The 22,390-nt window shown below is 37.5% G+C and overlaps 1 protein-coding gene across 1 annotated transcript in view; it reads right to left on the bottom strand.

Annotated features, from left to right (window-relative positions):
- The window catches only part of ari-1 (E3 ubiquitin-protein ligase ariadne-1), a 30,328-nt gene extending 9,606 nt beyond the window's left edge, over window positions 1-20,722 (bottom strand). Inside the window, exons 1-3 of the mRNA XM_065222525.1 lie at window positions 20,021-20,722; window positions 6,362-6,517; window positions 6,246-6,302 (exon numbers count right to left, since the gene is read on the bottom strand). Of these exons, the coding sequence (XP_065078597.1) occupies window positions 6,246-6,302; window positions 6,362-6,517; window positions 20,021-20,224 (417 nt within the window). The 5' untranslated portion in view covers window positions 20,225-20,722. The remainder of the gene's footprint in view (window positions 1-6,245; window positions 6,303-6,361; window positions 6,518-20,020) is intronic.
- Window positions 20,723-22,390: the final 1,668 nt, after the last annotated feature.

The following is a 22,390-nucleotide window of genomic DNA, read 5'->3' as shown; positions in this document are numbered from 1 at the left end:
GACACTGTAGACGAAATAAGCGTCAAGGATGAGCAAATAAGATAGTGGAATTAAATGGAAATTAATAATCCTTCTCTTTTTCTTTATACTGGTTCACATTCATCACATGAAAAAATCAAAAAACTTGCTCAATATTTGTCCATACCGGAGAATTAAGGTGGACAAACTGTACAGAACACATTTTTTTAATTGTCCTCCCGCGGTTACTACCGTTAAATTCCATCCATAATTCTACGCAATTTTGAAGAAAAAAAATCCTAGATAATGTGTAACGTGGATATTTCGAATTGAGCTGAAAATGTAGTACGGGAAAAATATAAATTTAGAAAGTATCACAATAGTAGGTATAATCTCGGGTATAATACAATGATGGCAAAATTCAAATTTTATAATAGGCAAAACCAGATATGGAATGCAGATTGAGTAAGAATGTGTTGACGTGATACTCGCTTTGTTGGAAGCCGAGAAATCCTCTGCACATCCACGAGAAATCACTGGGATGATGGATGAGCGGGTTGGGTTTGCAGCAGGGTTTATTTTGGCAAATGGTACGCTGAATTGAAGAGATGTGTTCAGTTAAGAGCGAAAGCGACCAACGAATGTGAAGAGGCCTTAAATTAATCCAATGATGTTCCGCTTCGTGAGCAAAAACGAAGGTAAAGGCCACCGAGTCCCTCATATCACATTCCACCACTTATTATCGAGTTGTTGTTTGTAAGTTACAAACCATTCAAACCCGGCACCAACGACGACGACGAATTTAGCAAAACACGCCACTACCACCAATCGATTCGACTTCTCCACAAAAAGTTGGTTACCATTTAGTTTTGGGCTGCTACTATCGATCTGCATTGAGGTTCTCAACAACTGTGTCAAATTTAATCGAATTTGGTTACGATCATAATTTACGAGAGAACTTTAAAGTTTGTATGGCGCAAAACTTTTCATTTTCTTGCCAAAAAAATCTAAATGGTACCAAACCTGGGACTTAGATTCATAAAACTATGTAGAACAACTTTGTAGAATACCAAAAATCGATTCGACTTCTATGCTATTATTTTTACTTTAAGTCAAGTGAATTCATCAGGCATATAATATATAATTGAAGGTATGCGCGTGACAAGTTGTTTTGCATAGGTAGTCTTCCTAATCACAATTCCTGGTTTGGTAAAAATGTAGCAATCTTTGAATTTTTGGCTAGCAAATTAGTACTTTTGTTCCGTTTCCCATACATTTTCTCATACGAACATTAAAGATCTCCCGCAAATCCAGATCGTAGCAAACTCGGGACTGGTGAGCTCAATACAGATCGAAAGAGCAGTGGTTGCGATCCTTCATACATTTGAACTACCCTAAGTGCACGTTGTATTCGCCGCATTTCTGCAGAACCTGCCGAATCACGAAAATTCTGGTCGTGCATGAATCCCGCCTGGTATTGCAAATGCATAGAATTTGGGAGATAACCTTGTAGGCGGCAGCAATGATATTACGCGGTAATTGCAGTTATCCAACTTGTCTATCTTATTGTACATTGGACAATGATTACATATAGATTGCTGAAGAGCTACCCCGTTTGACATGAAGGTTATTAGCTATAAAACAATTGAAACGTTAAAAAATTAACAAATGATAATTTGGTTTAATAACGGAAGCTTAAAAACTATGGTTAAGAAGGATGTATCGGACCTTTAAAATAATGTATTTTCGTTTCATATGTTGGACGATACATAAGGAGCAGTGAAAAAGCGCCAATAATTACTGCAGCAATGTAACTCGAAAGAACAGCTCTCGAGTAACATTTGAAATGGGCCTATGTCCAAAACGTAAACAAATCGGGTTTTGATACCATTCTTTAGCACCGCTTGATAGCTTCTAATCGTGTAGGAAAATTCCGCATAATCGAGAAAAAATCATTAAAAATAAAACGATTTTCGAAACGGCCGATCAACGAAATTTTTCGATTAATTTGTAGGCCCACCCGCTAAAACGGCCAACCATTTATTTATTTCATTTCATTGATAAGCCTAGTGACGTAGAAGGGCCGATGATTGCAAATTTTCAAAACAAAGCTAGACCTAACCCTATTCCTTGAGGCAGGGCCGATGATTTTTTTTGAATTTATTTGACGCTGCGAAAAGGCTTAGCAAAGGGCGTACCATTTCTGATGACAAGCACAACGGCTTAATAAAAAGGGCCTATTCATTGAAAGATTCCAGCAGTTCCATTTCAAATGACGATTTTTTTTTTAATTTTTTGATCGACCTTCTACGATTATGTTGAAACTTTGCACAGGTGTTTGTTGTTGTCCAACATGCCATTTTACATATTTGTTTTCCCAAGACCAACAATTGAAATGGCCTTAACTCCATTTTGTAAACAAACCTTGAAAGGCCATTTTCTCGCGAACCGAAACCTTCATTCGCAAACCTAAACCACAATCGGGTAGAGGAGAATTTCCTCTACCTGTTCATTATGTTGGTTTGCCTTTGCGGACTTCGGTTCGCGAGAAAATGGCTTTACAAGGTTTATTTACAAAATGGAGTTAAGGCCATTTCTAGAGTAACATTTGAAATGGGCCTATGTCCAAAACGTAAACAAATCGGGTTTTGATACCATTCTTTAGCACCGCTTGATAGCTACTAATCGTGTAAGAAAGTTCCGCATAATCGAGAAAAATCATTAAAAATAACTCGATTTTCGAAACGGCCGATCAACGAAATTTTTCGATTCATTTATAGGCCCGCACGCTAAAACGGCCAACCATTCATTTATTTCATTTCATTGTTAAGCCTAGTGACGTAGAAGGGCCGATGATTGAAAAATTTCAAACCAAAGCTAGGCCCTACTGCTTGAGGCAGGGCCGATGATTTGTTTTGAATTTATTTGACGTAGCGAAAAGGCTTAGCAAAGGGCCTACCATTTCTGATGACAAGCACAACGGCTTAACAAAAAGGGCCAATCCATTGAAAGATTCACAAAAAAGGCTTATTAATGTATGAAATTATATTGTTATCGATTTTCATATATTTTTGAAAGGTTTTCGCATATTTTGGATGTTGTATACTGAGATACAGTTACTATTGTTATTGTGAACAATATAAATGCCTAAAATACTTCAATTTTCTTAAATATGAATTGAATAGAGGCGGCAAAAATTTAAAATTCATTTTCTGGTTTGTTTACGTTTTGGACATAGGCCCATTTCAAATGTTACTCTAGATTTCAATTGTTGGTCTTGAAATAGAAAAACATATATCTTGCGAACGATTTGTTTGATTGAGATACAAAAAAAATCAAAATTAAAAAAAAATAAAATTATTCAGATTCCATATTTTTTTAAATTATTTTTTTATATTTATTTTGTAGTTTAGGTAAAGGGATACCTACTGACACTGTGCATCATAAATAAAAAAGTTATGAATTATTGAAAAAATAAGTGTTTTCCAAAATACTACCAGTAGTTATCGAATATCTTTGAAATAGTGTTAATATTAAAACACATTAAATTTTCAACAAAAAAGCTCATAATGCTTAAATTGCCCAAAGTTGTTATTTTCGAGATACTCGTAGGTTAAAATTCACTTATCGCATATTTTGAGAAATTTTCGCCCTTTTGAGATGTGATTTTGTACTGTGATTTGCAGCTATGTGATCACAGGAAAGCTATGTGAAATTCACATGGATTTCAGGAAGTCGCGTTGACAAAGAGACCTCTCAGGGGCATAAATATTTAGCGGGAGTACTACGAAAGGCCGAATCACAGAATGCCGAATCACAAAAGCCTGAAAACACAAAAGGCCGAAATACACAAAAGGCCGAATCACATAAGGCCGAAATACACAAAAGGCCGAATCACATAAGGCCGAATCACATAAGGCCGAATCACATAAGGCCGAATCACATAAGGCCGAATCACGAAACGCCGAATCACAAAAGGCCGAAAAAGCTCGGGAAAGTGACAAAGTGGACCGGTGCGTTCGCGCACGCTCCACCGCACCGGTCCACTTTGTCGCTTTCCCGATTCGGGCTTTTGTTAATTTGTTTTTAATAAATCAAATTACATTATTACAATAAAAGTAACAATAATTATTATTCTGCATCTTCATAAAATGTAAAAGAAGCTACTTAATAGCCATTCGATTTCCATAATGAAAAAAAAAACTTAAAATTTGGGTAGCTTTAGTTTTGTTTGTTTGAGTGTTTAACGACGATATAATGACAAGATGGCTTCGTTTTGTGTGAATGCGGACAAGTTGTAAGAGCAGAAATGCTAAATGGGAGAGAAAGTGATTAGTTAGCTTTACTTTTCCGTATGCAATGACGATGATGGCTTCGTTCAAGATGAAATTCAATATGGGAGGTATTCTCAAATCGAAAATCGTCATTAGCAGCGATAGTTCTCTTGGTCTGTTTTGCTGAACACACACACACATTCAACTGCTTGTGCAACTTGCTACCCAAACAGAATGTTGCGTAAATAAACCGTTCACCTCTATCGCATCTCTCATTTCCTTACCGTTCTCTTACCACTTACCACTTACTGGTTTGTCCCAAAAAGTCAGCAAGTGAGAACACCTCTATATCTAATTTCATCTTGGCTTCTTTTTTTGTGAATGAAAACCATTTAACGAGCCGAGTCAGTTGTGCGAGCAAAAAGGCTAACAAATTGTTTGGATGCGGTTTTCAACAAATTCGGTTTTTGATAAATTTTCGACCTTTTCAATTTTCGGCCTTCTGTACGGGTCCCTATTTAGCTGTGACAGCAGTGTTGGAAAGTCAATGTCACCCGTAAGCAGTTTTCCAACGAACATAGCTTGAGCGACCTTCCGTCTCACCTCTAATGGCTCGATTCCCAGGAGACGGCAACGCTCCTCGTACGGTGGCAAGTTCGTTGGGTCACGCCAGTTGAGGAAACGAAGAGCATATATCTCACAAACTTGCGTTGAACGGATTCAATTCAATTCTAGTGATCCAGCTAGCATGGAAAGGGCACCACACAACTGAACTTGATTCCAATAAGGATCGCACAAGCGAGCAGTAAAGTGACCTGAGGCATAGCGGGTCACGAAACTCGTCGCCAATTTTGAAAATAAAGCCCAATTGTCGCTAAGCTCTGAAGATGATGTCATTGTAGTGGACTCTGAAAGTAAGTCTGCAGTCCAAGGTAACGCTGAGATCCTTTATGTGCTCTACACGAGCAAGACAGCGTCCGTAGAGAACATATTCAAACATGATTGGTTCGATTTTTCGGTGATAGGAAATAATGTTACATTTTTCTATGCTTAGACTCATCAAATTTCTTGAGCACCAGTCAGCAAAAATTCCTAACATATTCTGGAGATCCCAGCAGTCCGAGAGGCTTTTAATAATTTTGTAGATTTTCGTATCGTCTGCATAGAAAACGCTTGCAGCTAAATAAATGAAAAATTTAATAGAATAGTTAAGCTTTATATGCCAACTATTGCATGAATTTGTATATTGTGTGGCAATCACAATGATACTCTATGTCGAGGGAAGTCGAGAAAATTTCCAAACCGAAAGATTTCCTCGACCATACCGAGAATTGAGCCCGCCGCCTCCGACTTGATAATACCGTGCCTTTATTGACTAGGCTATCTGAGGCCCCTATTAGGATACACGTGCCGTTTGCAAAATATACACGACGGCTACATAACACACATATACACGGTTCTTAGGTCAAGAATCAGTTGGATGTAGACATGTATAAACTGTAACACTCCGTCTGCAATTGATTGACCTTGAGTTAGATTTTGGCACATGTTCTGTTTACTGTTGTACTGACATTTCACTTTACAATGTATCGATGGCACACACACCACGACATTTATTATGAACATGACATCTCAGAGTTCGCAAAAGCAAGAAACCACACGTTTAATTGATTAGAAAAGTTTCAATCTCATTGGTGAAATAGAGCAGGTGATTGACCCACCGCACGTTACATTAAACTTCCTGTGGTGGTTTGTGCGCGGGTTTCGTCCGTTTTATTTCGAGAGTCAAATGAAAGTGAAGAAATTGTGCTTTATTTTAACCTCGATCGTGTGCCTCTACCACCAATCGAAGGGCAATGACGATGATAAAAAAAAAATGCAAAACAAAAACACTGCACACCGAAAATAGAAACCGTAGACAGGACTGTCGAGGAGTGTGTGGTATAAAAATGGGATATAGGTATGTACATGTAAAAAGTATGTAAAACAGCACAACCATCGATAGGTACTTACGCTAGGAGGAAATGACGAATAGCATATATCGCAATCTTCCGTTCCAGATTTTTTTATCTAGAAAAAACATAGAATCGTGTGAAATTTGGTCGTTTGTGGTGTCTTAAGGAGCAAACCTTTGGCTTATTGACTGTGCTGGGCTTTCGAAACGGATTGATGACATGAGCATCTTTAAATAGTTTTTCTTGATCGCCATCGTAGAAACGTTCCATCAGCTTTTCTTTGTCCCATTTGAAGTGATTTAGTAAAATTCGTGTAGTAGTGGCGGGTATCTAGAAAAAAAATGAAAATTATTAAAAACTACTTTAAAAAACCGATACTATGAAAGAATTTAGTACTGAAATCCGGGCAATCTTGTCCTAAAAAATGATTTTAAAATTTAAACGAAAAGATATTTTGTTTGGCATATTTAAACCCTTAGACAATCACAAAACTTAACACCTTGTGCAACTATAGTTGTCAATACCTACAATTTGCGATTACTCACACGGCGAATGAGAACGACCCAAATTTGAGTTTAGTTCACTCATAATCGCCAAAAGTGCAGGAACTCAGTGATGAGTAAAATTTGTCTCATGTTTTCCTAGGTTTTTCCAATATTTTCCTGTGAAAAATTCCCGAATTTGAGAAAAGTTAAGATTGAATTCACTCAGTCTATTGGTACTACTCCGAGATTGAATAAAACTTTCGGCAATTTCCACATTTTCCGGCAGATTTTTTAGGTATTCCACAGGAAACAAACCATGAGACAAATTTACTCATCGCTGAGTTCCTGCACTTTTGGCGATTATGAGCTTGAGCTTGATTGACCGCCCACGGTTGCTACTCTGTTACTGCCAGATCAGCTGTAATTACACAGAGAACCAATAGACGATGCTTGGGACTAGCAATCATCCTCAATGTGTAAAAACTGGTGATCTTAAATTAGGCAATACCAGCGCCGGCCGCGCCCGAACACAGGTCAAGAAAGGAATGGGAAGGATTGTGTTGTCATGACCAGGCATGGAAAATCATTTGCATTCATTTCATACATTCATTTACATTCATTTGCCTCTAACTTTTTTCATCAACAGCATTCCGCAAAATGAGGTATAGAGCTTTTGTAGGTTTTGTTATTAGCTACAACTTTTGATAAAAAGTCAAATCCGTATCTCTTATGCATCACGAACTAGAGCTGACAGAACTTGTTACTGTTTTTTAGTAAATGTAAAATACATTCACTGACAAACAGTAGTGGCTTCTGTTCGCTCTGGTTCGCCATGCATAAGAGATACGGATTTGACTTTTTATCAAAAGTTGTAGGTAATAACAAAACCTACAAAAGCTCTACACACCATTTTGCGGAATGCTGTTGATGAAAAAAGTTAGAGGCAAATGAATGTAAATGAATGCACGCAATGAATGCAAATGATTTTCCATGCCTGGTCATGACACTCGCTTTGATGGAAGCCGAGAACACCTCTGCACTTCCACGAGGAATCACTGGGATGCTGGATAAGAGGGTTGGGTTTGCAGCAGGGTTCGTTTTGGTAAACTGAATTGATGTCCTAACGATCATATAACGCGAAGGAGCTTGGGACTAAACTCACGGTCTTCTGCTCAGTGAGCAAAAACGTTTGCAACTAGGCAGACGAGCACCTTTTTGATCACCGAATTGCTGTTATTACCATGTAGTCATATTAACAAATAAAACGATTGACGAATCTTTAATGTGAATGGGCCTGAGTTTAGACTCATGAAGCAAAAACGGTTGCTCTAAGGCCACCGAGCCCCTCATATCACATAATACCGTTGCTCAAATTTTTGTATCCATTCAAACCCGGAACCAACGACAACAACGAGTTTCGATACACGATACACAAGCGATTTTACCATAAATCTCTTTGATATGTAAGGACCTGGGACCGCGTTTTTCTGCTAAGTAAGCAGGCCACAGGCCACGGTTACCGACGATCTTTCAAATCCGAAAACTAAAAACTGCGAAAAAGTACTTAGGCCTTCATTAAGTTCCACTTTCACGCGACGTTCAATGACAGGGTCCTATCCAGGATGACATCTGAAAAATCCAAATCTGGCCAACGCCCACCCTAAACCTAAACCTGTTCTAATCCACCTGAAATGACTAACGAATGGAAGACTTTGACTACCCAGCCATGCAATAGTCTCATTTCGTGCCTTATGGCAACTTGATGATTCTATTGCGCTCATCTTCTGGCACCATCCAGGGGAGACTTGGTCCTGTACCCAATGCTTAACTTATCTCCATTTCACTCAGCTACTCGTAATTTCTTGTAATATAGTGGGCGGAATATTATTATATGAGACAATTCAATGCAGACGTCTTTCCAAATTTGGCAGATCGACAGGTAATCGGTGAGTTACCACGATAGTTGCTATTCAACAACTCGATAACGTCCCATCGTCAACACCTGCTATGAGAATTTCCAATTGCAGACGCCAAAGAAACGACGTCATCGAGCTATCGATCAACTACCCTGGTTATCGCCTGGTACCTTATAGCACGATGCTAGGAGGTGAACCGGAAGAATCGATGAGCTAAGAATCGATGAGCTACCTCTCCCCCACCTGCACTTTTGGCGATTATGAGTGAACTAAACTCAAATTTGGGTCGTTCTCATTCGCCGTGCACTGACAACATCCAACGATCGAAAACTCTCGACCAAACATATAAAAGGGCCTATCAACTTGTAATGCCCTTTTCGCGCGAACCGAAGATCGCCTATGTAAACCAACAAAACCATCGGATAAAGAAAATTCTCCCTCTCCCGATACGCCTTTTTAATGCACCACCAATGTAGAATGCGCCACGCGAGTTCGAGAAGAAACGTCAACCAAACCGTTTGTTTACATCAGAATAAGTATTTTCCCCAACGCAAATAACAGCATTTTTCATTCAAAATCTTGCCAATTTCCATCGGTAATTGTCTTATTGTACGATTTTCTACAAATCTGAACTGATTTGCACCTTAACTATTCACACACAAGAAATCCGGAAGATCATAACCACTAAGGCACTTTTCTAATTTTCCATTTTTCTCAACAAAATACAGAATTAAATTTTTCAACTGTAAAATAAGTTTTGCAACATCTCAGATGAATCAATTTATCAGGAAAAGTAAAAAAGTGTTCCGCTTCCTATGTCTCAAGACAAAAATTTATGCTCACAACACTCTTTTTGACGTTCTCCTATTCACCACCAGAAGTTGAAGCGATCGTTTAGTTTCTATTAAAAAGGCCTATGGTTTGTTGGTTTTCGTAGCACACAGAATGGTTCTTCAAAATGTCGATTTTGCTCAACCCAGTTCAATCGATTTCAAATCCGGTCCAAATAAATCATTCTATGAACATCTAAATCATTTTGTTGCGATCTTGTACCACTTTGTGATTTTTTTGTTCTCATCGTTTTAGTAAAGAGTGTCCACGATGAAATTGCCACACTATGAAATTGCTCTAACTTTTTAACCGTTGGGTAGAATTTAATGAAAATTTGGGTGGATTTAGTCATTATTTACATCCTGCAAGTTTTGAAGTCCTGTGATCAAAACTCGCGGAAATGGAGTCGAAAGAACAGCTCGTGCGTGATAAAATCTTGCGCATTCATCACGAGAACAAGGATCTCTCGCATCGTTCCATCGCTAAAACGTTGGGAATCGCGAATTCCACGGTGTCGCGAGTGATTAAGCGGTTCGAGGAACGGTTGACCACCGATCGGAAGCCCAGAAGTGATGGAAAAAGTATTCCGTACAACACCAAAAATCACAACCGCGTAGTTGGGGCCTTCAACCGAAATCCGAACGCCTCCGTTAGGGATGTGGCTAAGAAGCTGCACCTAAGCCGAAGTTTTGTCCAGAAGGCCAAAACTAAGGCTGGGTTTCGAACGTTCAAGGTACAAAATGCCCCTAATCGCGACGAGAAGCAGAACAAGTCCGCCATAACCCGTGCCAGGAAGTTGTACCTCAACATGCTGACGAAAGTTGAATGCTGCATCATGGACGACGAAACATATGTGAAGGCCGACTTCAAACAGATCCCCGGAAACCTGTTTTTCACGGCCAAGGATAAGTTCAGCGTTCCGGAGCATGTCCGCACTCAGAAGATGTCCAAATTTGCGAAGAAATTCCTGGTTTGGCAAGCCATCTGCACGTGCGGGAAGCGGAGTGCACCTTTCGTGACCCAGGACACGATGAACGGACAGGTGTACATAAAAGAGTGCCTCCAGAAGCGGCTGCTTCCTCTCCTGAAGGCCCACAACGTCCCAACAATCTTCTGGCCGGATTTGGCCTCATGCCACTACTCCAAGGACGTGCTGAAGTGGTATGCGGACAATAAGGTCAATTTCGTGCCGAAAATGTTCAACCCTCCCAACACTCCGGAGCTCCGCCCCATCGAGAAGTACTGGGCGATTATGAAGCAGCACCTTCTTAAACGACCTAAGGTAGTGAAGACAGTCAAGGAACTGAAGAAAGTATGGGTTTACATGCAAAAAACGGTTGATTCACAGGTTGTGCAGAATCTTATGGCCGGGGTTAAGGCCAAGGTGCGGGCATTTGCGTATGGACTGTAAATAAAATACGAGTAACATGGTAAAATGAAGTTTAATAGTTATTTCTCAATCCCTGAAATTTGATGGCAATCCAATGAAAACTCGAATTTTGCGAATCAATATTGTGTGTGGCAATTCCATCGTGGACACCCTTTATTTTGTCATAATGCCTACAGGCAGTGGTGTCCCGTAACCTCACTTTTTACCTGTGCACCAACTTTAAAAACCAGGTTTAATGCTACCGAACCGATTCAAAAATACACTTAATCTTCTAGCACAGACAAACAGACATAACTCTCACAAGTTGTTCATCGACCAAGCATTTAACGATCAATTTGAAAGTATCTCAGTTGGTAGTACTGCCACCTGTGGCGCACATAGTCAATTCCCTTGCGTTTGCCGTTCACACACTACCGCCATCTGTTCAGCTTACTACTCACCACAGTGTACTCAACAGATGGCGGTAATGTTTTAGCGACGATGTTTTACAATGAGATATATTCAATGTGTTATGTCTGTTTGTCTATGCTTCTAGTTTACTCGATATCTATCCATTGCAAGCAATATTTTGATAAATTGTTCATGTTTTGAGAGTTGGTGCACAGGTAGATTGAGGTTAAGGAAACGCCACTGCTTACAGGTAAACTTGCTACCTACATATCTGTACTTAAGTGACATGTTCTTAGCTACCACTTTTTGAATGAACGTCAAGAAAATTAGTTGATCTAAAACCTAAATTAGGTGAACTAGTAACTAGTACCGTAAACTAAGTTCTAATGTCGCGCATTTTTGAAAAAAATCCAAAAATAATGTGTAAGGTTGATAGGGTTGATGCATATATTATGTCACGCTCTAAGGGGGAGGGGGGGGGTGGTCTAAGATTTTGTGACAAACAATGCATTAGGTATATGAAAAACGTCACGATAGGATGGAGGGGGTAATTTTTAGCTCGATTTAGCGTGACATAATTAATGCATGGGCCCATATTATGAATTGAGTATGTAGATAAGGTATTAGTGGTATTATTCACTAGTGTATGGCAATATATGAATTTAAAAACATATCATAATCACAATCACAATACCTAGATTTTTTTACGCTCGATAATTAGATCGATGATTTTTAACGTAGCACGTCTTTGTGGATTATATTGGGGGTGCAAATCAAAAAATTGTGTGACGAAATAGCGTCAGGTTTTAAACGTTTATAACATGGTAATTGTCGAATGAATTTTAATTTTAAATACGCCGTTTTATTAAGATTGGATTTAAGATTTCAATGAACATCTCCATTTGCGATCCAAAGTTGACCCCCACGGCGAATATAAGAACTAAAAACATGATGATAGATGGTTTCAAAATTTCTTGACCGTGAGGTATGGGAGAGAAGTTTTTAAATGCTTGCATAACCTTGACGGGATTACTTAACTGCAACCAGGTCCCAGGGCCTTGATGCACACTAGTGATGTCAGTTGTGATGTAGTCGACCAAAAGTCTGTTTAACTGCTTGCGTAGTTTAGAATTATGATTTTAATTATGAATGGTTTTTCTGAATACTTAAGTTTAATGGCTGCATTTTTTTCATTTGTTTCAAAACTTTTGGAATGCGACATCACACAGGTACTACCTTTGAATTTGGCTTGATCGAGTGGCGATTTTCTTTTCTTTAGATCAAGACGATGAAGTTTTGAAGAAGACAACGATATTAATTCCTGCCTCTGGATCAACATATAGCCATGATAGAGGGAGAGAACATCATTTTATTTTCATAAAAGCAGAACCATCATAACTGATTATCAGAAAAAGCCCTTTATTATGGGATCCCGAAGAAGAAAATTGAAAAACCAGCGCAAGGCACGATGTAGCAGGAAGCGGTCGATCGGCGGATTATTGGCAAGAGATGGCTTATAATTGAAGCGAGTTTAAAACAGCCACGACAAAATTGTTCACTGAAATGGTGGAATCAGAATACGAAGACTCGGAATCTCATTGATTCAAGTAGCGATGTTCAACTGAACATCCAGAATTTCAAAGGTCTCTCTAACGACGAGGATGATGCTTTCCTAGGATTCGTCTAATCAGCATCATAATAATATACTATCGCGCTACTGTCAAACCTCTGCGATGGTCAAATCAACTAGCAACTTCCTTTACTTTTCACCAGTCTCGATCATTATTAACAGGTAAATATTCATTTTATTCAATTAGTATATTATACTGTCATCACTGTTTATACTATCATTGCAACTAATTCATTTAAGCATATTCAATTGACCTGCATTGGGTTATTATTTTGCATGCAATGATATGGGAAAACGGGGGACTCACGATTCAGCATGGAGAGTATATTGTATCCGTTCTAGGGGTTGTGTGGGGCATGCGGTTCATTTTAGACATTCTAGTTTGACGTGATCGCCATGATCCACTCACGTTCTGGAATGTGGCCTGTGTCTAAAACTTGAGACTTGACCTTCATAAGACCCCTTCTGTCTCGCAAAATCAAAATCAAACTCAAATCAAAATAGATTATTGGGATATTTTAATTAAATGAGGTTTGCACTACGGGATTAAAAACGTTAAAATCAATCAATCTATGCAAACATTGAGAAATAAGAATAAAAATATTAGTTTTATGAGTCCATCGAGTAGCTCTTACACATGCATTTTAAGAAATACTCTCCCATAGGTACCTCCCGTGAAGGAATTTTGAAACTATCATCATGTCAAAATTTCTCGCTTTCTCTACTAGCACCAACTTTTAATCTCCTAGTAGATAGAAGATTGTGGTCTTTTGCAAATTGACCCCGATGGATAATTCTTCGGTTTCATGCAATATTGTCACAACTCATAATATACCATTCTTCCGTTTTGTCCGTTAAAAGTACACAAAATTTAAACGCCGTACACCCTTAGATTGCAGTGGCGTTTCCTTATGGGGTGTTTACATCTGTGCGGATTTGCTAGCGCTAGTCACGAATTTCACGAAAGTTGGTGCACAGGTAAAAAGTGAGGTTACGGAACGCCACTGTTAGATTGTATTGCCGTGATTGACACCGAAACTTAGGTTTACTTAGATCTCAGCAATACTATCGTTTATCAGCTGAATCTCGACATGTTTTTTTTGCTGAGACTGCAATATAAACTAAGTGTGTACATTCCTCTAATGGTGGATTGTCGAAACATTGGAATACAGGTACAAAATCTACAATTAATTAGCATGAGCATGCTATTCCGTTATTGCCTGTAATTACACATAGGACCAATAGACACTGCTTGGGACTAGCATTCATACTCAATGCGTAAAACTGGTAATCTCAGTGCCGGCCATGTCCGAAAACAGGTCAAGAAAGGAAAGGGTAGGAATGTATTAATATAACACTTGCTTATATGGAATTGGCCTCAGGCACAGAATTTGGAATTAATCAAAAACAAAGTGGAATTTTCGATGATTCCACACTAGGTGGCACTAGTGTGAAATTTGAGATTAAATTACTTGTTTAGATTGACTTCTTGATTAAATTGATGGTGTCATTGGAAAAGTTGTTCAAATGAATATAATTATTGAGTGAATAATTACTGAATTGGTTTCTGTTATCAGTGAAGTTATTCGGATGAACAAGACTTATCACATGATTGGCCTCTCAGTGCAGAATTCACTTTGTATGCAGCAAAAGTGTCATTTTTTGATTATAAAGGCTTGCTTAAGCAGCCTACATTTTGACTTGGGGTTGCAGTCTTTAGTAAAGTTATTTGGATGGATAAGACCTATTGTATGCTCAGATCAGAATTCTCATATCTGTTGACGCTTATGTGCCATTTTACTTCTGGTTGCTTGCTTTAACTTGACTGCTATGCTACATAGAAGGTTGCTGTCTTTGGAAAAAAAATTGTTCAGATGAATAAAACAAGTTCCGAATTTTATTGTTACGTAACAACTGGAATTATGTCTTTAACTTTCATTTAATTTCCCTTACTTGAGAAATGGTGACCACACAAACACAAATATTTTTTGTTGTCAATATCTCACGATATATGCAATTTACGTGGCAATATTTCTCGAAGACAAAAGGAAAAATGAAAGTTATGACAACTTGAAAACTATAAATATAACAAGAACTATTTGTTGTATAAATGGGGTTTGATCCATTATATTGGGAGATTAATATACTACAATGAAACAATCAAATTGACATTTCATTTATTCAATTACAACGTTTGCTATTTTATAGATTTTTAATTGACCACATTGAATAAAGTTAGCTTAAATAACTTTCAGTTGAAAGTCTCTTGTTTGTCATAGTTCTGAAACATAAAGATTTGTGTTGTCAGGTGCACTTTGATTTTTTAAGTTGTTTTGCCATGACTAACATTAGTAAGTTTCCGAAAATTGGGTGAACATGTTTGGAACCTATTTATGAATAAAAAGGAACTGATTTAATAGAAATAGAAACTTAATTTTTGGATTTTTTCCTTGTATTATAGTCACTTTATTCTTGGGCGGCAAATTCGTGACTTGTCCGGGGTGAGATTTGAACTCGTGATTTTGGCGTGAGAGGTTTGAATTTTAACCACTACGCCGGTTGCCCCTTAATTTTAGGATTAATTCAATAACCGCTCAATTTCATTATGAATTATGAATTTGTTATTACTATATTCATGAATGGGCAAGCAAACCTAATCTCGTTGTCCTACACACTTAGTTTTTTCTACCGAGCTCGGCTGTGCAAATCTCGATAAAAATAAGTTTCACTGAGATCTCAGCAAAAGTGACATTTAATTACTGAGTCTCGGATAATGCTTAGCTGAATCTCAGCAAACAAATGAAATGTTTGCTGAGATCTCAGTAAAACTTTTGTTGCCGAGATTTGCACAGCCGATCTCGATAGAAAAAAACTAAGTGTGTACGACAACAATGCGGTCGTGCTTTGGAAATTACCGGAAAAATATTTAATTATCTAAGACATGTTATCCCAATTACCCGTTGGGTAAATTTTTACAAATCGATTTGTAATTGTGTTTGTAAAATTTATTTTTATTTTACCGAACCTGCGGTATTATTTACGGATAATCAATCATTGGCGTAAATACGGTGAGACTAGGGGGCAAACAGCCTCCCAAGGATTAATGTAGCCCCATCTAAAATTGTTACTACAATGACTTATTTTCCTTACACATCTAACATTGCTCGCTTATTCTCGAGTACTTTTTCAAAATGTCCTAAGTAAGTATGTTCTACAAAAACACCCATTTACATTTAAATTATTTTATTTAACATAATCATAGGTAAAAAAATGTCAATGTACAGTTTAGAATGTAGGTGCTAGATTGTTACTTCGTATATTTTGTCTGCCTAGCATGATTGCCGCTCATTTTCTAAAGGCGGGGCATCGAAAACCAATCTAAGGTTATAAGTAAGAGTACCAGTCATTTTTATGGTGTTAGGTACTCTATTCTGAAATCTGTGAAAGGGAATCTAGTATCATGTATAATTAAACGTCCAACGTCCAATTAATTATGACATTGAGATAAATCGTCCAATGTAACATGTCCGAAGTACAACTTGACTAGTCAAAACGTCCTATATGATTGTTGCCACATTGTAGTACTTAATTCAAAATAAAAGTGAGATTTTACAATTTTTGATAAATATTCACTGTTTGTTTGCTGAATACGGCCAAATATATTCTACAAATTCCAAGACAAATTTAATATAAAAACATGAAAAAAAAATACGTTTTATAAATTAAGTTTTCAGCCTCTCTGCGATGATCGGTTTCTCTTCATCGAGTTTCTTATTTAAATTGTTCCACACTGGAAACTAATCTACTCAGAAAGTGAGTTCTAAAAGCGTAGGTTACTAATGCGCTGAGTGACCTACGCTTTCAGAAATTTCTCCATATGAAAGAGTAAAAGTGACGGTTTTCAGTGCAGTGGGACAAGTATGCGTTTATTATTCAAGTGGGTCAAGTTGACAATTTTCGAATTTTCTAGAATAAATCAAGCATAACTTTTCAAAAGGACGTAAGTCGCAAAAATAAACAAATCGATATTTTGCATCTAATCGAATAGTTAGAATACATGCTTTTCCTACGAGTTAATGAAAAACAAGGTTTGAAATTGTAATGCATTATGGAAAATATATTTAGTGAACGCCCTATGTGACCTTCTATCATTGTTTTTAAAATGTTGTATATACACCCTTTTATTGTCAACATGACTTAACTGTTTAAATTTGATGATAACACAAAAACTGCAGATACGCTCACAGTGAAGAGTCGTATGTGAAAAAACAAAGCAATCACTATCAATCAGCAAATGCGTCAAGTTTGTATGTTTGTTTTTGTATTTCCGGGAGCAACATGTTTATTATTTCATAAGTATTCTAATAAAATTGCACTTGAATCTTGACTTTAATATTGAACTTCACATACCAATCTAACCAGCGCTTTCTTAATACGAAAAACACTAAACGTATAACATCTGACAGCAGATAATGCGGTGACCCTCTCATCTCCGCTTTCAACATCGATTATTTCACAACTCTGGGTAGTTATGTACATAAACCAACCAACTGACAACTATTCAATGCTTTTCGAGCTGCCGACGTATCTTCACTGCAAAACAAAAACCGGTGTATCTGACTTGACGTATGTGAAAACCCTTCTGTCAAATAGACGAATCATGCAGGGTGTATGTAACAATCAAGGTGTGATAACGACGAATCAATCAGGGTGTATGTGAGTAGTACACAAGTAAATGGTGCATGATTTTGTTTTATCAAAAGTCTTGTCCGTGTTTGCAAAACTCGACATTTTTCACAATTCTCTTAAACGCTATCCCTTTATCCAACTAATAGCACAAACAGATTTAAAAAAATAGCATTAACTTTTTAATAGCATTTAATAATCTCATATAGACATTGCTATCCAATGTTTCTAATTTCCTATTCAATGTTACATACGTCCTTTTGAAAAGTTATGCTTGAAATAGCATGTGTTTATGTAATATTCCAAAATTACACAACAAATTGGCAAATCAAAGTTGGCACTCGTGGAGAATAGAAGAACTATGAGAATGATGATGGTTTCAATATTTTCCACGGGGAGGTATACGAGTGCAATCTTAAAATGCTTTTATTTCGCAAATGGAGCGTTTTATTTAAATCTGGTTGCTGCTACAGTTGTAGAAAAGCTGAAATCTATGTATACACATACAAATCGGAAAAGAAATTATTTTTTTCTATATTATATGTCTATTGAGTAGTCCTTAAGTTTTCTACTAACGTACCACTTACCAGATTTAAATAAAATGCTCCATTTGCCAAATACAAGCATTTTAAGATTGCACCCGTATACCTCACCGTGTAAAATTTTGAAACCATCATCACTTTCATAGTTCTTCTATTCTCCACGAGTGCCAACTTTGATTTGCCAATTAGGCTGATGCAAATAATTTTTTAAATTTATGTCAGACATCCCTCAAGTAGGTCAGGAGAGTGGGGTTTTGTAAAAAAAAAAAAAAAAAAAAAAAAAAAAAAAAAAAAAAAAAAAAAAAAAAAAAACATTAACGTATAAACAACTAATTTAACGATAACTTAATAAATGCCATAGTAATGAGGTACTAATACACAGCTAAAAGATCAATATGTATTGGTCGCAGTGATGATGACCCGAACAGTGGAAGAAGAAAAAGCTGAACGAAAAATCAATTGATAATTGAAATACACTATTATAAATATGGTTTCAAATTCGTTGATAAGTTTTCCATAAAATTCGTGTCATATAGAACTAAAAAACACACCACAATCCACGTCAAAGGCAAATTCCACGCAAAACACAAAATCTCCGCTAGCTGTAACAGTCCTGTCTTTTTATCCATTTTTAGGTCATTCGTAATCTGTTCGGGATAAGATTTGAGCTTGTGGTGAAGATAGCATAATATGGGGGCTAATTGTTGCTCCATTGTATAATACTTTTTGAAGTTTGATAAGCTTACTTAGGAATTTAATTGTTTTGACTTATGAATTATCAAGATAGAATTTCATCAAGGGACTCTAATGTTTGTTTTGATTAGCTTTTCTCAACAAAGTATATTTAATTGCAAAAAATTCAATATTATTTTACTGGCGTTCCATAGCTTACAATACCATCATTCACACAAACGATTATAAGGCTGCAACGACTGATGCAAGAGAATGTTTTTCTGTGTCGCTGAAGCCGAAGTATACAAAATATTGCGAAAAAAATAGTTTCCATTGCCAAGAAATTAGAGGATATCGGTCTTCTTAACTTCTTACGATTTTGAAGGAGATTGCCTACATTTATAGCGAATCCGTTTATTATTCAGTTCCAACCTGGATCGGGTATCAAGATTGGGTCTGCTTGTTTTCTGACAAACGTTAAACCCAGCTCAGGTTGAGGTTTGCACTGACAAAAAGTTCGGTTTCGCACTAGTTCCAACCCCGATAATAAACGAATTCGCAATTAGTTTATCAAATTATTAAATTCAATCGAAATATGCCGCAAAAGAGGAATAAAGTAAACTAGTTGAAAAACTAAATTAACCAATCAATCAAATATGAAGAGAGCCCTTCAGAATCATAAAACGAAATCTTACAATGTATTTTATGAAATCTATTTTGGAATTTTTGTTAAAAATAAACTTCGCACAAGGATTCTAACGTGTGAAAGTCTTTCTCTATCATATGACCACCAGAATTTGTAGCCACAGCCATTGGTCCATTACGGATGATATGCCTACATGATTATTACGTCGTCACAAAAGTGGCGTCGTGCGTGCAAGTTATTTCGCACTAATAAATAACTATGACGTCATAATATTGATGGATCAACAAACTAGGATAATTTTAACAATTTTAGCAAGCTCATTAAATGTAATTTTCATTGTAGATGTACCATAGCTTTGCAGACCAAACATTGTATCGAATATTATTGACCTGCTATCATCTAACATTCAATGTATTTTGTAAATATTGGATCAGTTATCATGAAGAGCAGTTCGCAGTACAACAGCACTCACGGGAAAAGCCCAATGAACGTGTCAACATACACTGTGCAATCGCCCTGCTGAGATAGACAAGGTAACAAAAACAAAATAAAAAGTATCGGGCAATAATTTCTACACACTATAGAGAAAATCGACTCAGGCAAAGCTTATTAGTAGAAAAACAGAACACAAATTTCATGAATCACCTCGACTACGGTGTTGACGTCCTTGATACAATCGACCATATGCTGGACAATTTCCTCTGTCGTCAAAACCTCAAACGGATAGTCGTCTTCTTGCTGGCCGCGGTCCCGTGGATTGTTGATATCCACGTCCATTGCAAAATCATCGTCCCCACTGGAAACATTTCCGGAATCGTGCTCATCGAAACTTTCATCGTCGGAATCCATCTTTAATTCTTTTGTTGCCTTGGCCTTTATACACTACCGTCACGGAATAATCAGCTTATTTTTCTAATGCTTCTATTTTTTCAATCACAAAATTTCAGACAAAACGTAGAAAGGTTTTCACTTTGTTTGTCGTCTTTCACAATCCAATACTCATTGGCTTACTTGAGTTCGTCACTAAGCAGCAGCACAGGGGAAAAAAAAAACAACGTCAAAGAAGACTGCTCGCTGTGCTGCAGCAGCGCAGCGAAAATTTGGCCTTCTTTTTCTTTCCTCTTTAGTCTCACTGATGATTTTTCTCACTCCGAAAGTCGATTTTCGAACTTTTCGACACCGAAAATTTATCTTCGACGGATTTACCGAATACGCAATCTTTATCTTACTGCCAGAGAAACCGTTCAAACTCTCGAGAAAATCTTTCCAAAATAAATGAAAATTTAAGACGGGGAAAACTTTTCGCAGCCTTCCTTTTTTCTCACAGTCGTTCGTTCAACATCAAAATTCTCGCGTCACTTTTGAATACGTCCTATCTACATTGATCGATTTTCTTCATAGACTTTCTCTTTGGATCGCTTGTGCCGTGTAAGGATATTATCGACAAACCGATCGATGGAATAAGCAACAATCTAGCATCTAATACGACAAAGACGACAGTTAACATTTTTGTTGCCGAGTTAGTTACGAATTAAACAGTCGATGAAGAGACTCGATCAATGTAAATGAGTCAATTTGAAAAGTGGCGCGAGAATCGCTGTCTACAAAAAAACGCGCTTGTGGTGTTCGTGAATCTCTGCTTGGATTTGTAATGGTATGGAAAATACATCGCATATTATTGCAAAACAGCGCTGCCCCTATTAATTTTTCACACCCCTGATCAAAATGTTGACGATCGACAGGCGTGATTGAAGAAATCAGTTGACAACCGGGAAAAAAGTTGCGATGTTTTTTTTCGTTATACTATCACGGAAATAAAAAACAACCCAAATTTAAGTAGATTTTGGGATCTCGTTCAAGATTGAACCACAAAAATAGAAGTATAAAAAGTAAATTTTCAAGCCAGCCCCGGACAGACTATATACATACTAAAGATTCCATAGATAAGCGGAGGAAAAGTTTAATGTAGCCAAACAAACTGTCAGTTAGTGTAGCCAAACGAGCATGACGTCATCATGGTGTTGTTTGAGGGAGAAGTATTGTAATATTTTGAGCACAAAACGCTTTCCACACTCCACATTCCGATTTATTTCGTGGTCAACTGATGAACGAAAGACAAAGTGAACCATTCCTCGGTTCATTGTTACACAGATTTGCTTTGCACTTCATTTTGAAATTTTGCGCACGAAACAAAACAAAACTGCACAACGAAGAGCTCTATGATGGCATGAAGTTTTTTCACGGATGCCAGTAAAATCATTTATTTTTCATGGTTGCCAAAACAACTTTTTGTGCCTCTGCTTATCTATGGAATCTATACTGTATACACTAATTGTGTCGGAATTATATTCTACACAGCATGGGCACATCCATCGGCAAATTTTCGGCATACCTTCGGCCGAGCTTCGGCACAGTCTCAAAGGCATTAGATTGTTGTAAATAAAATGGGGGCAATGCTGGACAACTGTTGAAGTTGTTCCGAATATTACGTGCTGTTTGACTGTATGTTCAGGAACATCTTCTAATTGAATATACCAGAGAAACTCAGACCAGCAGTTCACTTTGAGATCTAAATACGAAATGTAGGTTCTAGCTCGGGTTCTAGAGTGGACTTAAGAGGAAGAGGCAGTTAATCAGACCTCATTAGTACCCTTAATTCAAATAATGCTGCAACTCACACAAAACAAATTAAAGAAGTCTATTCATTACCCTCTATAGTCGGTCTCCAACAATACTCCCTACCGGTTCCAACTCTTTCCGGCCGAAAGGCTAGGTTTCTGGTCTGCCTTTGAGGGCATTATAAAAACAATAAAACACAGGACTTTTAATACCCTATGGATCACAAAATACCGAAATTTCGCACACCCGCCCCTTCCCGCGTCATCCTCAATCCGATTTATCCTTGCGATTTCAAACCCAAACATTCAAGGTGTCAGAAATACCGGGTTGCCGGGATGGGTATTTTACAAAAAATCGCAGCTTGCTCTATGACCGGCACAATCAGCATGCTTGCGG

The sequence above is a fragment of the Ochlerotatus camptorhynchus genome, unplaced genomic scaffold (assembly GCF_037179485.1).
Source record: "Ochlerotatus camptorhynchus isolate MF236.1 unplaced genomic scaffold, CSIRO-AGI_Acam_v1.1 ptg000171l, whole genome shotgun sequence".
Lineage (NCBI taxonomy): Eukaryota > Metazoa > Arthropoda > Insecta > Diptera > Culicidae > Ochlerotatus > Ochlerotatus camptorhynchus.
Note: the sequence above shows the minus strand (reverse complement) of the source record. Positions and strands in the feature narration are given on the sequence as shown.